The sequence below is a fragment of the Gossypium raimondii genome, chromosome 6 (assembly GCF_025698545.1).
Source record: "Gossypium raimondii isolate GPD5lz chromosome 6, ASM2569854v1, whole genome shotgun sequence".
Classification (NCBI taxonomy): Eukaryota; Viridiplantae; Streptophyta; class Magnoliopsida; order Malvales; family Malvaceae; genus Gossypium; species Gossypium raimondii.
Genome location: NC_068570.1, coordinates 2,183,713 through 2,196,603, shown reverse-complemented (window position 1 = coordinate 2,196,603; position 12,891 = coordinate 2,183,713). Strand labels below are relative to the sequence as shown.

The window sequence follows — 12,891 nt, the reverse complement described above, 5'->3', positions numbered from 1 at the left end:
CTCCAAGGCATCCCAAAAGTGGAACGACATAGAAATTCTGCCAACCTTCCAAGGTTGTTCCCGACATGACGTTCCCAAAGGTGCTCTTGTAAGAAACAATATTTCCCGAAGCTTCTACTGATAGAACAATTAGTAACCAAAAACAAGCATCTACAATAGGTCATAATGTTAATCAATCTATCATCATATATAATCCATCAGAATCATATTACATGATCAAAAACTTTCCTAGGCAAGAAATGATGCTCATAGGGATAAATATCTTTGAAAGGCATTGACTGAAACTGACTGCAATAGGTACAGTAATAAGCAAATCCCATCCTACTCAGAGAAATCACAGTTCATGAAAGTGTGATGTGATGATCAATGGAACAAACTTCTATTCAAAATGGTCAAAGAGTTGGCACAAGTATTGGAAATTTAACTGAGAGCATAATAGTAGTGTGAACATCCTCTGCAACTTTGATTTCTAAATGACTCAACTTTGTGGAACAACAATTACCATAATTGTGGTATACATACAGCATAAGAATATCGAGTATACATTTGAATAATTCAATAAATTTGGAGGAATTTCAGTATTTTCCTAAAGCTAAAATGACCCTAGTTAATACATTTTATTTGCAGGAGAGACATATATATACATTGAAGGCAACTTTATTAAGATTTCATTGTAGTTCCATGAGAAGAGAGAACAAACCCATTCAAGCCTGCAAGAGAACCCTGCTACCACCAACGATATGTAAGTAAAGCGAGACACAAATGGTGACAATTATGGAAGACTTTGCACCGACATATCTGATAACATCAAGTCCTCTTTCCACAACCTCATCACGAACAACATGAATGCTTCTTTTCATACCCTCTAAAAGCTTCCATACCAGAAACTCCATTATGGTTTTTATCGTTCCAAAAGTCACCCTCCCAGTCACATCAACCACAAACTTCCTATTGCTAGGAACTGCCAACGTCGACGAGACCTTATCAAATGAGCTCCCCTTGCCCTCTTTCACTCCTTTTAAAGATGCTTCTTCCTTGGTGTTCTCACTCTGTTCTACAATGGAACAAGTATCCGATCTCGAATTTGTCAGCACTTGATGCGACGTTCTCACCAACGTTTCCACAGCACCATTACAAACAGAAACCAAAATGTCTCTCACATTGTGTTCATGCTTCGGATTGGTCATCCCAGCAAACATTTCATCATAAGTATTAATATCCATCGTCTTGTCAAGATAAACCGCAACAGCCGTGCTTACAAATCTTTGTATAAACTCAGCCATTAACTCTTTAGACTTATCATCATAAAGCAAATTAACCCATTTAGGCACATCAGATGACTCACCATCAATTTCACCACCACTTGAATAAAACCCCATAACTAGATTTTTAGCAAAGCTACCAACAACAACAGATACAAAACCAGTCCCAGCATTAGAAAAAACCCTATCCAATACCTTATCAGTCAAGCTAGAATTCTCCATAATACCCTTTCCTAATTCACTCTCATTCCTTGATTCTAACTTATACCCTCTCAAAACTCCAATTGTTAAACCCTCATTAACCCTAATAAAAGATTGGGAAAACTCATCTGATCTCACAATCTTTGAAATCTGTTTCAAACTATTAGGAATTTGATCAGATTCAGATTGTAAAAACTCCCTTAAGTCCTTACAGACAATATTAATGGTCTCTGCTGATTCAGAGACCATTTCAGCTAAAGAAACCAAAGCTCCAAACAGCTTTAAAAGTCTCTTCCTTTTCTTCACTAAAGAAGGTAAATTATACACCTTGTAAACCCCATAACCAGAAACACCACATATAGCTAACAAAATAAGCCATTTTTTCTTCCTACGTGAAAAAGTCAATGCCTTTTCCACCAATTCCATATCCATTAACACCCCCAAAAGAAACCCAGAGCTACAATAATTTTAAACCCTGGGGCTTTTTCAAATACGACTAAAAAAAAGCAAATTAACCCCAGAAAAAAAAAGAAGAAGAGAAATTAAAGATCAGTTGTATAGATAAAAAGGTTTTTTTTTTTAGTTTTGGTGTTGAATTACGATAATTTCTATTGGATTTGCAGTAACGATAATGAGAAACGAACCTGGTTGCAGAAATGAAGAAAAAAATATCAAATTGATAAATAAAATACCGAAATTTAGGTCCAGAGAATCTCTTTTCTCTGCTTTGATTTTTCCAAGGAGGCGGGGGGTCTTGTCGTTATTTATTAAACGACGCTGTATCAGAGCATTGCCTTTATTAGTATAGATAATATCATGTAACAGCCCATGGTAAATCTTTCGTGTAAGATTCTATAATAGAATTTAGATTTCATTTTATTTTTTTTACTTAATAAATAAGTAAATTAATCTTTATACGTTAAATTAAAAAAATATTAGTTTTTATGCTAAAATTTTCATTTATCTGTAGTGTTAAAAACTAATATGTCTAACGGAATAACCCGACAATGACGCGCAACATGCCATTTGTATCTTATGCTAACATACAGAGACTATTTTTTAATTGTAAAAATAGATAAAATTTTTAACAAAATAACCCATTTACTTTTTGATCTAATGTACAGGAACTAATTTGCCGATCTTTTATATTCGAATCTTCATTGTACCAAAAATGAGTATAAAGACAAATTTTGAATTTGAGCATCGTAAAAGGACCGAAATTATAATTTATCCTTCTTTTGTTAGGTGTATTTTTATATTTGGAATAATGACATTTTTTTACCCTCCAATTTTATAGAAAAGTCATTTTAGACCTCTAACTTTTCTAATTTTTTAACCGTTAAATTTGTGTTTTTTGTCAAATCACTCAAAAATGGATGAAAAAATTACCGTCATTTAATTTTGCTGACACACGTGAATGACACATCATCATTTAATTAATCTTTTAAAATTTTAAAATTTCAAAATTCAAAAATTATAAAAATAATTTTAATATTTTATATTTTAAAAAGTAATTAAATGTTGCCATGTAATCCACGTGTCAATTCATGTGTATGCCATGTCAGCAAAGTTAACAAACATTAATTATTTTTATCCATTTTAGGGTGATTTGATAAAAGAATACAAGTTTAAGGACTAAAAAAAACTAAAAAATAAATAAAGTTAGAGTATCAAAACCTTTATATTTCAAAGAAGGCGGGCTATACTATGTACTAGACCTGTCCATGGCGGCCCAGCCCGACGGCCCGCCCGAAATATGGGAGGGTTTGGGTAAAAATATATGCCCGAAATATGGGCTTGGGCAAAATTTTAGGCCCGTTTAAAAATGGGCAGACCTCAGCAAGATTTTTTGGCCCAGTTCGCCCGCCCAAAAAATATTAAATATATATTTTTTATTTTTAAAATATAATAGTTTTATTTTAAGTTTATTTACTTTCATTTTCTTGACTAGCGTTACAAAATAATAATAATAAAACATCAAGTTTATTTTACTAATCAAATGTTAGATTTTGTTACAACAATTAATACAATTAATGATTTGATAAATTTATTAATCAAATGTTAGATTTTATTACAACAATTAATACAATTAATAATTTGATAAATTTACTAATCAAATGTTAGATTTTATTACAACAATTAATACAATTAACAATTAATAATTTGATAATTTTACTAACAATTAATTTTAATAACAATTAGTTTTAATTTTATTAAAAAAATAATTTTAATTTTAATTAAAAACGGCCCGGGCTCGGGCCCCATATTTTTTCTTCGGGCCAGGCCTGGGCAAAATCTCAGGCCCATATTTTGGGTCGAGCCGGGCCCGGCCCGGGCCTAGTAAACGGGTTGAAAATTTTTTGGGCCCGGCCCGGCCCATGGACAGGTCTACTATGTACCAATAACCACTTAGAGGCACGGTGGGGAATGGTCTCTATCACCTACCCAAACGAATAAAGAAAATTATGAATTTAGTTTGCGTACTGAATACCTAAGTTCAAGGTTCACCATATGCAGTTACTCGTGTGAGTCTTTGAGTCTCATTATGTGCAGTTATCATATGTGGGTTTTAGTCTAGTTTGTTAACTTTAGTTTGGATTATATCAATTCTTATTTCGATTATGCTATAATGATTTGATTCTACTTTATAATTCCTCAATCAGTCCATGCTATAATTTGATACTTGGGGTTCTTCGGACTTATATTTGTATTTAAACTTTAATTGTATTTATTACACTTTAAAATAAACTTAAATTTCATAATTTAAAAGTATGAGGACTAAAACTATTAAAACAGAGAACATGGATCAAATCGATTACTTATACATAGTACATGACTAAAAGTTATCATTTTGAAAAATACAATGAATAAATTTGACCATATTAAAAATATAAAGATTAAATTAATAATCTACAAAACCACGAAAATTAAGTGAATTGACAATGATATTTCTTACCTTAACCGATAGTCGAGGATATTACAGAATGTAGAAAATTAGTTATTGGGCTTGTTCCGGTAGATACCTTGAGAAATAAAAAAAAATCTACAAGGGAGTAATAGGAATAGATCATAAGTTTTGTTTGCACCAATTTTATACGAAATCTAACAATCCATCCTTACATAAACAATTAGATAATGTATATTATTAGAATTAAGAGATGGAAGTAAGTTAAAGACTCCATCTTTCACAACAATTTTTTATTCAATTATTAGTGATAACGTAAACAAGTCATATCCTATATTTTATCTTTTTTTTTTATTAAAAAATTAGATAAACTAATTTTTGTATGTTGGATTAAATAGCAAACTAATCATTTTTGTTAAAACTTTTAAAATTGATGTGATTCACGGAATAACTAGACAGTTACACGTGGTTGCCACATGTACCTCATGCTGATGTATAAGTAGGGGCGAGCAAAACTTGATTCGATTCGAGAAAAAAACAAAAAACAATTTGAATTTCGAGTTAATTGAATCGAGTTATTCGATTTTTTAAGTCAACTTGAATAAGTAATTTGAGTTTTGAGTTTGAGTTGAGTTGAATTTTATAATTCGAATAATTCGAATGACAGATTGATATAAATACCCTTTTGGTCAATGTCAATTTTGAAAATAAACAAATTAATCTTTCGCTCAAGAAAAATTAAAATAATTTTAAAATTAAAAAGTATTCAAAAATCCAAAATTTATATTTTTAAAATTTAAAAAAATCTAAAGAATATATAAATAGGTTAAAACTTAAAAAGAAAACTTTAAAATAATAATTTTAGGGCTTAATTAATGATTCAAATTTATCAAACTAAAATATCTTAATTTGACATTTCAATTTTTAATTTACCCTAACAATTTCACTCAATTAGATCAAACACTCACCCTTATGTATAAGACCGCTTTTTAACAGAGAAATTGATGAATTTTTAATAAAACTAGTTTGTTCTTTGATTTAACTAACAATTACTAATTTACTCATTTTTGAGTAGAAGATGTAAATTGTAATCCAACTCTTAGTACAAAAATCTGTATGACAATTTACTTAATCCACTATAAATATTTAAAAAAATCAAAATTGAATCTCATTAATCATGTTATCAAATAATTCCATAAAATTTAGCAAAAAAATAAAAAAAAATGCATATATCCTATATCTATTGGGCAAAGTGGCAAACCTCATGTTCTAAGGAGGAAACTTTTTAAATACAGATTTTCTGTACAAAATCAAAGAAAACCGAGACAAAATATCACTCTATTTATCACTTTGATTGATCACTCAACTTCAGCACCTGCCACCGTTGCCCCTGCATAAACGTTGCTGTCGGTTTCTATACTCGGCCCGACCAGTGGATCTTATGCCTAACTGAACCATATCACGGGCTTATGTTTTAGAAGTTTCAAATCCTTTTGAAACCATCTTTGATTTTGTGGGGGTGATACTATAATCTACATCCTCGAGATCGCTGAAAGAAATATCTTCTTCGTTCTCCACACAAATCGTAGCTCCACCATAACCACCGAATTCCGAATCATCATCTTCTGGCCAATCAATATCATCATCTTCAAAAGTTGGAATTGTTATTTTTGAGGATGCCTTATCCTCAGTGCTAGACACCGGATGTTCCTCGATAACAGACTTATCTATGACTGGCATCTCGGTACTTTCGAGTGGATGCTTTTCCTCATAATCTGTTGTGATACTGGATGTAGGTTCAGAAGTATAGGTCCTAGGTGATGTGGTCTCGAAGGCAAAATAACTGGATGAGGAAGGGATAAGATCATTGTGCAAAGTACTAGAGCTGCCTCCTAAGTGGGAAGTGCTTCTTCCGTACCAATCAGTTTCTCGCTTCGTTTGCTTTTGTAGCTCCTTCATCCACAATGTTCTGGCTTCCATCACCTGCCGGAAATAGATTAGCCACCTAGAGAATTAATCAATGATATTGTCTACATATGCTTGGTAAAGAAAAGGACATAAAAAGTGGACAAAGAATCTAGATCAGATCTCTACTAAAACAATACTATCAGTAAAAGTACCGTGGAGGCCTTTACTAGGAAACAAATTGCATCTTGCCCCCTCTACTAAAAGAAATAGACAAATTAGTCACTGTAAGTTGGATAAAAAGCAAACTAGTTTTTCTGTTAAAAGTTCCATCTATTTTTACTGTTAAAAATTGATCACTGTATGTCAAAATGAGATACATGTGGCACGGCACGTGTAACTGTCAGGTCATGCTGTCAGCCAAGCCGGTTTTAATGGTAGAAATGACTGAAAATTTAACTGAAAGGATCAATTTGCTTTTTAATCTAACGTATAAGGATTAATTTGCCCATTTTTTAAGTAAAGGGGGCAAAATGCAAACTAACTCCTAGTACAGGGCATTCATTTTACTTTTGTCCAATACCATCACTTTTATGAAACAATATGAAATGTTATTGAACCGAGCTTCTCATCCCTAGCAGCCATGGCATAAAGAGAATCAAGAATCATCCAAGTCTACTCCTTTCAGGGCATACGTAAAAAACTTAAGCTAAAAGTTAATGAAGAATCCAAGGAAAACCAATTTTGAAAATGGACTCCTAACCGTAACTTTCTTGAATGGATGGAGAGAATAATTTAAAAAGAAGAAAACAAGTACAGGAAGAAACTCTTGTCCGACATATTCAGCACACTGAAACCAAGCAAAGAAGGTTGCGGTTTATACAGACACACAAATGTGCTACAGACTTTCCAGTCGTTGTAAACACATGAATATATTACCTATCATGTAAATGGAAATGATAGTTGTGAACCCAAGGGAGAAGATTAGCTAGAGTGCAGGTGCAAAAGGTGGATTTCTTGTTTGAATGCCGAGAATGCAAGGGAATCTGCTATCAATTGACTATCAGACTTTGAAACATTTTGGTAAAAGTACTATAGTGGCTCTTGTAGTAAAAGTCAAATTGCATTTTTCCCCTTATACTCACAAAATGGGCAAATTAATCCTTACACCTTAGATCAAAGAGCAAATTATTCATTTTGTTAAAAATTACATCCATTTATACAGTTAAATTTTGGTTTGCGTACTTCAGCATGACGTACATTTGGCACACCAGATGTCACTGTTTGGTTATTCTGTCATTCACATCAGTTCTTAACAGTACAAATAGATGAAATTTTTAACAGAAAGGACTAATTTACTCTTTGATTTAATGTAAAAAGACTAATTTGCCAATTTTTTTAGTAGAGGGGGCAAAATGCAATCTGGCTCCTAGTACAGGGCCCTCTATGGTACTTTTACCCAATAATTCTTGTTCCAATATTTACAGAATATAACTACACCAAATAAAGTTTAAATTTTAAAAATGTACAACCACAGCCAAGAAAAATAAAACAATGAAAAAGGAAGAGTGATGGATAAGGGGCCAAAAGAACCAAAATGTAAGTAAAAACGATAATTTGGTGCCCGATGATATCGATTCTATGAAAAGCAACTGACCTGAGGTGTAGATAGAACCTCTGCGTCATGCTTGTTAAGTCTTGAATGTAGAAGAACAAAATAAACTTTCCAAAAGTAACCGTCATTGATATGGCAAGGGCAAAGTTCGAATCTAAGAGCTGCTAGTCTGGGAGCAAGATGTTCAATGGCCATAGTATGCTCTTGTTGTGCAACCGACATGTCAAAATCTAAAACAAGGAAAACAATGGAGGGAAATCAGATAAGCGCGCAAACTCTGATTGCGATTTGCGTGAATTGATTCTTAGTAAAACACAAAAACAATAAAAAATGAAATCCCAGAAATTATGATCAAAATTGAAGTTTATAAATCAAAAGTACTAGCCAAAGAAGCAAAGAATACATGAAAAACCATACAGATCAAGCAAGATGCAAAGATAATATAAAGCTTGAAAATTTAAGCAAAGAAGGTGGCACTTGATCGAATTTCACAAACATTGGAAATAAGTTTTCAGCCCAGTCAATTAAATTTTACTAGTTCTCAGCAGATTAATTACATTTACTTTCATGATACTGAACTTCTTTATTTAATGCCCTTCAATGCCTCAACAATAGAAATATTTAGCTTACATAATGGCCTAGGAAAATAAAGGTGGCATCAATCTGGCATTTTAACATAAAGGTGTAGAACCCTAAAACCATCCCGTATTTAATTGAAATTCAAACAAAATTAACAATTTTTGGTGATGCGTTGAGCTCTTGAGCCTTAAAAAAACAGAAAATCAATAGAAAAATTGCATATCAGAGTATGGAATGAGGTCAGATTAATCAGGAAATTACCATCTAAGTCCTCATCGGGATCAAGAGGGAAATCCAACCACGTTTCTGGATGATGCGCGATGTTCCTCGCAAATGTCAACACCTCATCCGTTAACCCAACCGCATTGAACACCTGATCCACCTCCTCATCTTCACTTTCATTTTCCCTCCCGTTTTCTTCCTCATTTTCCCCGGATCCAAACGGAAAATCCTCCGCCGCCGCCATCTTCAACAACCTTCCCCCGATCTCAGCCCCCTCAAACGCCACAGAACCAGACGGTTCAACTCGATTCAAATTAGAGAACGATACATCATCTAATAGGCAATCGGATTGGGTCCGAGGAGAAGGAGGAGGAGCAAGAAAGGAAGCGACTCCCCAGAGTTGACGCGTTAGGGTTTGTTTAAGCTCGGTTAGGTCTTCTTTGACACCACGCGATTGATGCTCAGCTATTTGTTGAGGGGACAATGAATGTTGTTGTAGCGACTGGGTTTCTTCGAGTTCAAGGCTTTGCCTAAGAGGAAGGGAGGATGATTGAGACTGGCGCGTTGCAACGTCGTTTTCTTCATCTACTGAAGAAGCTGATTCATTATCATCTTCTTCGTTAAGAAGAAGCGAGTTCACTAGTGACCGAGCTAACCATGACATGCTTCTTTATTATCTCTTCTGCCCTTTTTCCTTTTAAACTTTTTTGAATTTCATTAGAGTGGAGCAATCAATTATATATGGTTGAATCTCTTTTGTTTTGACTTTGATTTTTTTTTTGACTTTACCATAATTGTAAATTCAACTCGAATTATTTTTTTAAAAAGATAAACACCCGATTAATAAATCACAATTTATTCTTCGATAAATGAGAGTCCAAAATCTATAATTTCTCCTATAAATGGGTTTTCGATCCAATCACGAGAGGAAGTTTACTTTATTTTGAGATAAGATTCAATGCTATTTATTTTAATTATCATATTGAAGGAGAGTTTATCTTAGAGGATGCTGATAAATAGGCAGCTAATACATATGATTGGTTAAGAGAATGCTATGCTAATTTAATTAAGTTTATCTTCGTTATTTTCCGTTGTATTTTCGCAATATATTAGTAGAAATTCCTTGTGAGAGATTGAACCTTTGTAAGTTAGATATTGGGTGAACGGTTATAACAAGTTGAGACTAGTTATTGGGACTGCAATTACTTCTATCTAGGAATATTAGATTTTAGACAATAGGTGGTTGAATCATTTGTGAAATGAAATCATTTATTGAACAACTACATTAACAAACGATTGTGTGCAGATTTCTCCTCTTTTTTTTTGGTTGTTTGTTTAATCTCTTGTCTGAACACTCGTTTAGACAAACAATTTGATTTAAGAGGCAAAGTAACTGATTTTTTCACCTACTTTTGAAGATCACTTATGAAGATATATGATCAACTGAAAGAAATTATTTATTAATCAATAGGTAACGAAACAAGAATTAGATTTAGGATGACATATAATACCCGAATTAGGCTCATTGCGACCTTATAATAGTGGCAACATTGAGGGTGGCAATGATGTTATGGTGGAAAAAATGACCAACAATGAGGAAAATTGGAATTGGGGGCGTATTTAGAGAGATTGCTCAAACTTTCAACACTTGCATATATTGCTGGCATTATACCCCTAAATGAAATTGTGGGAATGATATGTGTATATTTTTCAGTTTTAATCAAATTAATCCATCAAATCGAATTAATTTAATTAATCGGTTGGCCACCAAATTTAATTCGATTGAGGTCGGTTAAAAGCTTTTAAAATTTTTAATTATCCGTTAATTCAATTCAAAATCGGATAATTAATCGAGATTAATAATAATATATTATAGATAAGTCCAATACATTATAAAATTAATGGACTTATAAATATTGGGCTTGAAAATATATTATGAAAACTAAATATATTTAGGAAAAAATTAAAATGAAACTAAAATTTCAACAAAACGAAAAAAAATTAAACAAAGAAACGTAAAAATTAATGTTTTTAATTTAGTATTGTTATTGTGTTATTTGTTGATCTTTTATTATTTCTTTTAAACTTTTTGAATTAAAAAATTGTCAATGAATATATATATATTTTTATGTTTTAAATTTATTTGAAAAGCACATTTAAAATTTCGATTAATTTAGTTAACCACTCAAACTAGCCGCAACTAATATAGTCAACTAATAGGTTTCAAAAATTGTCTGATAATGTCAAATTCTATTATTAGTCACTATACTATGCGTATGTTGTGGATTTAATAAATATGCTCTAATTCGGTTTTTTTTGTTATTTTGTTTATTGGATTATGAAATTTCAATATTGGCCACACAATGGTAACATTAAATTTGTTTAAGTTAAATTATGTCATTTCCAAAATTTTATTCGGTAAACATATTATAGTATGTGTAATATAAGACCATCACCTTATTATTTTTACATAACATTAACAAAAAACAACCCCTCATTTTAGTTAACGAATTTAATCGCTACCTAAGTCGTAATTAAAATTTCAAATTTCATAACATATAAATTTCATTTTGGTATTTGGTACATTGGCAACGCGCTTTCTCTATTCCATAAGCAGCCTTAAAAAATTGACATGTATCTCTTTTTTTATAATATTTATTTTTTTAATACTTTGCTATATCCCTATAGGACACTTGTCAATCCTTGACCTTACTTGTAGAGTCTAAAAATTTCACTGACAATGTACCAAATAATTTCTCTACTATTAAATAATGTAGTTGATAGATTGTTGAAGTTCTTACAATTTTGCATAGGTTAAAATATGACATAAGCCCGTATACTTTTTGTAAATTTGAAATTTAGTTCTTATACATTTATCTTTAAAAGTTTTTACATTTTAAAATTCAAGTCGAACAGCTAACATTGTTAAAATTATTTATTTATGGTTGTTTTCGTCCAACCTTTTCAACATTGCTTTTCTAGTAGGATAAGATTTAGTCGTCCATCTCATAAACTAATTTTTTTTATTAATTTTATTGATTTGAGCTTTCAATTTATTTGTATAAATTTTATATAACACTTTTATATTAATATTTGTTAAATTATAAATTATAAATTATAAAAAAATATATGTTTTAGTCATTTTCAATTAAGTTGATATTTAATTGACTCGTGATACTAATTTATATAAATATACTGATGTGATACTAATTTTCAATTCAACCAATTTTTTTACCAAAGTAGTACATTCTTTTCACCACTAAAATTTTATTTCGAGCTTATTTGGGGTTGGTTCAATTTTTTTTTTTCATTTGATTTTATAGATTTTGTGAAGTTTCAACCAAATTTTTTTTCGAGCTTTTAGCCGATTTAAAAATAAAATGGTTTGATGATATATACTAAATTAAACATATTATCGATTCTCGATTCAATCAATTCTATTAACCAGTCTAATCCTTTTTTTTTTCAACACTTGCCTTTCTAGTTTAGACAAGATAGACTTTTGCAACTTGCAGGATGGTCCTTGCTAATTAGACCTGTCCATGAGCCGGGCCGGGCTGAGCCCGAAAAAAATTTCGGCCTGACTCTTAGGCCCGGGCTCGGTCCGGACCAAAATATGGGCCTAAAATCTTGCCCAGGCCCGGCCCGGAAAAAATAAGCCCGTGCCCGGCCCGGCCCGATTTTTAATAAACACAAAAAATATTTTAAAAATAAAAAAATAAAAAAATATTTTTAAAGTATTTTAAAATTAAAAAATAAAAATAAAAAATATATATTTATTATATTCGGGCCGGGCCAGGTCAAGCCAAAAAAGTTGAGCCCGGCCCATTTTTTAAACGGGCCTCATTTTTTTGCCCAAGCCCATATTTCAGGCCTATATTTTTACCCGAACCCTCCCATAGTTCGGGCGGGCCGCCGGGCCGGACCGCCCGGCCCATGGACAGGTCTATTGCTAATTCATATGGGACACGTTCATGCTATTTGGCTCTCACTATCCATCACCTTGGAATTTAGCCTTAATTGCTTGTTCACATGGGATTTCTACGTGCCCCCCATGTTATTTACGTACCACTATAAGCTACCTATGCTTTTCGTTATTGAATGACAATGAATCATCATTATCTAAGATTCAACCCTTTGTCGTTTCACATAAGCGCGAGAACCATTTTGATCGATCGGTTTTGTTAGACCTACACCAGAAC

General features: G+C 32.2%; 2 protein-coding genes across 2 annotated transcripts; both read right to left on the bottom strand.

Moving 5' to 3' along the window:
- Nucleotides 1–439: 439 nt before the first annotated feature.
- Nucleotides 440–2,205, bottom strand: LOC105773848 (protein PHLOEM PROTEIN 2-LIKE A10). Its single transcript, XM_012596002.2, has one exon. It carries the CDS (start codon nucleotides 1,893–1,895, stop codon nucleotides 705–707), a length of 1,191 nt encoding a protein of 396 aa, XP_012451456.1. The 5' UTR covers nucleotides 1,896–2,205; the 3' UTR covers nucleotides 440–704.
- A 3,311-nt stretch (nucleotides 2,206–5,516) lies between these two features.
- LOC105774115 (hypothetical protein) lies at nucleotides 5,517–9,400 on the bottom strand. Its single transcript, XM_012596472.2, has 3 exons — nucleotides 8,729–9,400; nucleotides 7,931–8,118; nucleotides 5,517–6,351 (listed from the first exon to the last, which is right to left on the bottom strand). The coding sequence occupies exons 1-3, from the start codon at nucleotides 9,351–9,353 to the stop codon at nucleotides 5,836–5,838; spliced, it is 1,329 nt and encodes a 442-aa protein (XP_012451926.1). The 5' UTR covers nucleotides 9,354–9,400; the 3' UTR covers nucleotides 5,517–5,835.
- Between the last annotated feature and the right edge of the window lie 3,491 nt (nucleotides 9,401–12,891).

What these genes read in the sequence shown, in the direction of transcription:
- LOC105773848 (XM_012596002.2), bottom strand. Translation starts at nt 1,895, where the DNA reads ATGGATATGGAATTGGTGGAAAAGGCATTGACTTTTTCACGTAGGAAG.
- LOC105774115 (XM_012596472.2), bottom strand. Translation starts at nt 9,353, where the DNA reads ATGTCATGGTTAGCTCGGTCACTAGTGAACTCGCTTCTTCTTAACGAA. An exon ending in TCCCGATGAGGACTTAGATG is followed by an intron (nt 8,119 to 8,728) that starts GTAATTTCCTGA and finishes TCCTTGTTTTAG; the next exon opens with ATTTTGACATGTCGGTTGCA. An exon ending in AGGTTCTATCTACACCTCAG is followed by an intron (nt 6,352 to 7,930) that starts GTCAGTTGCTTT and finishes TATTTCCGGCAG; the next exon opens with GTGATGGAAGCCAGAACATT.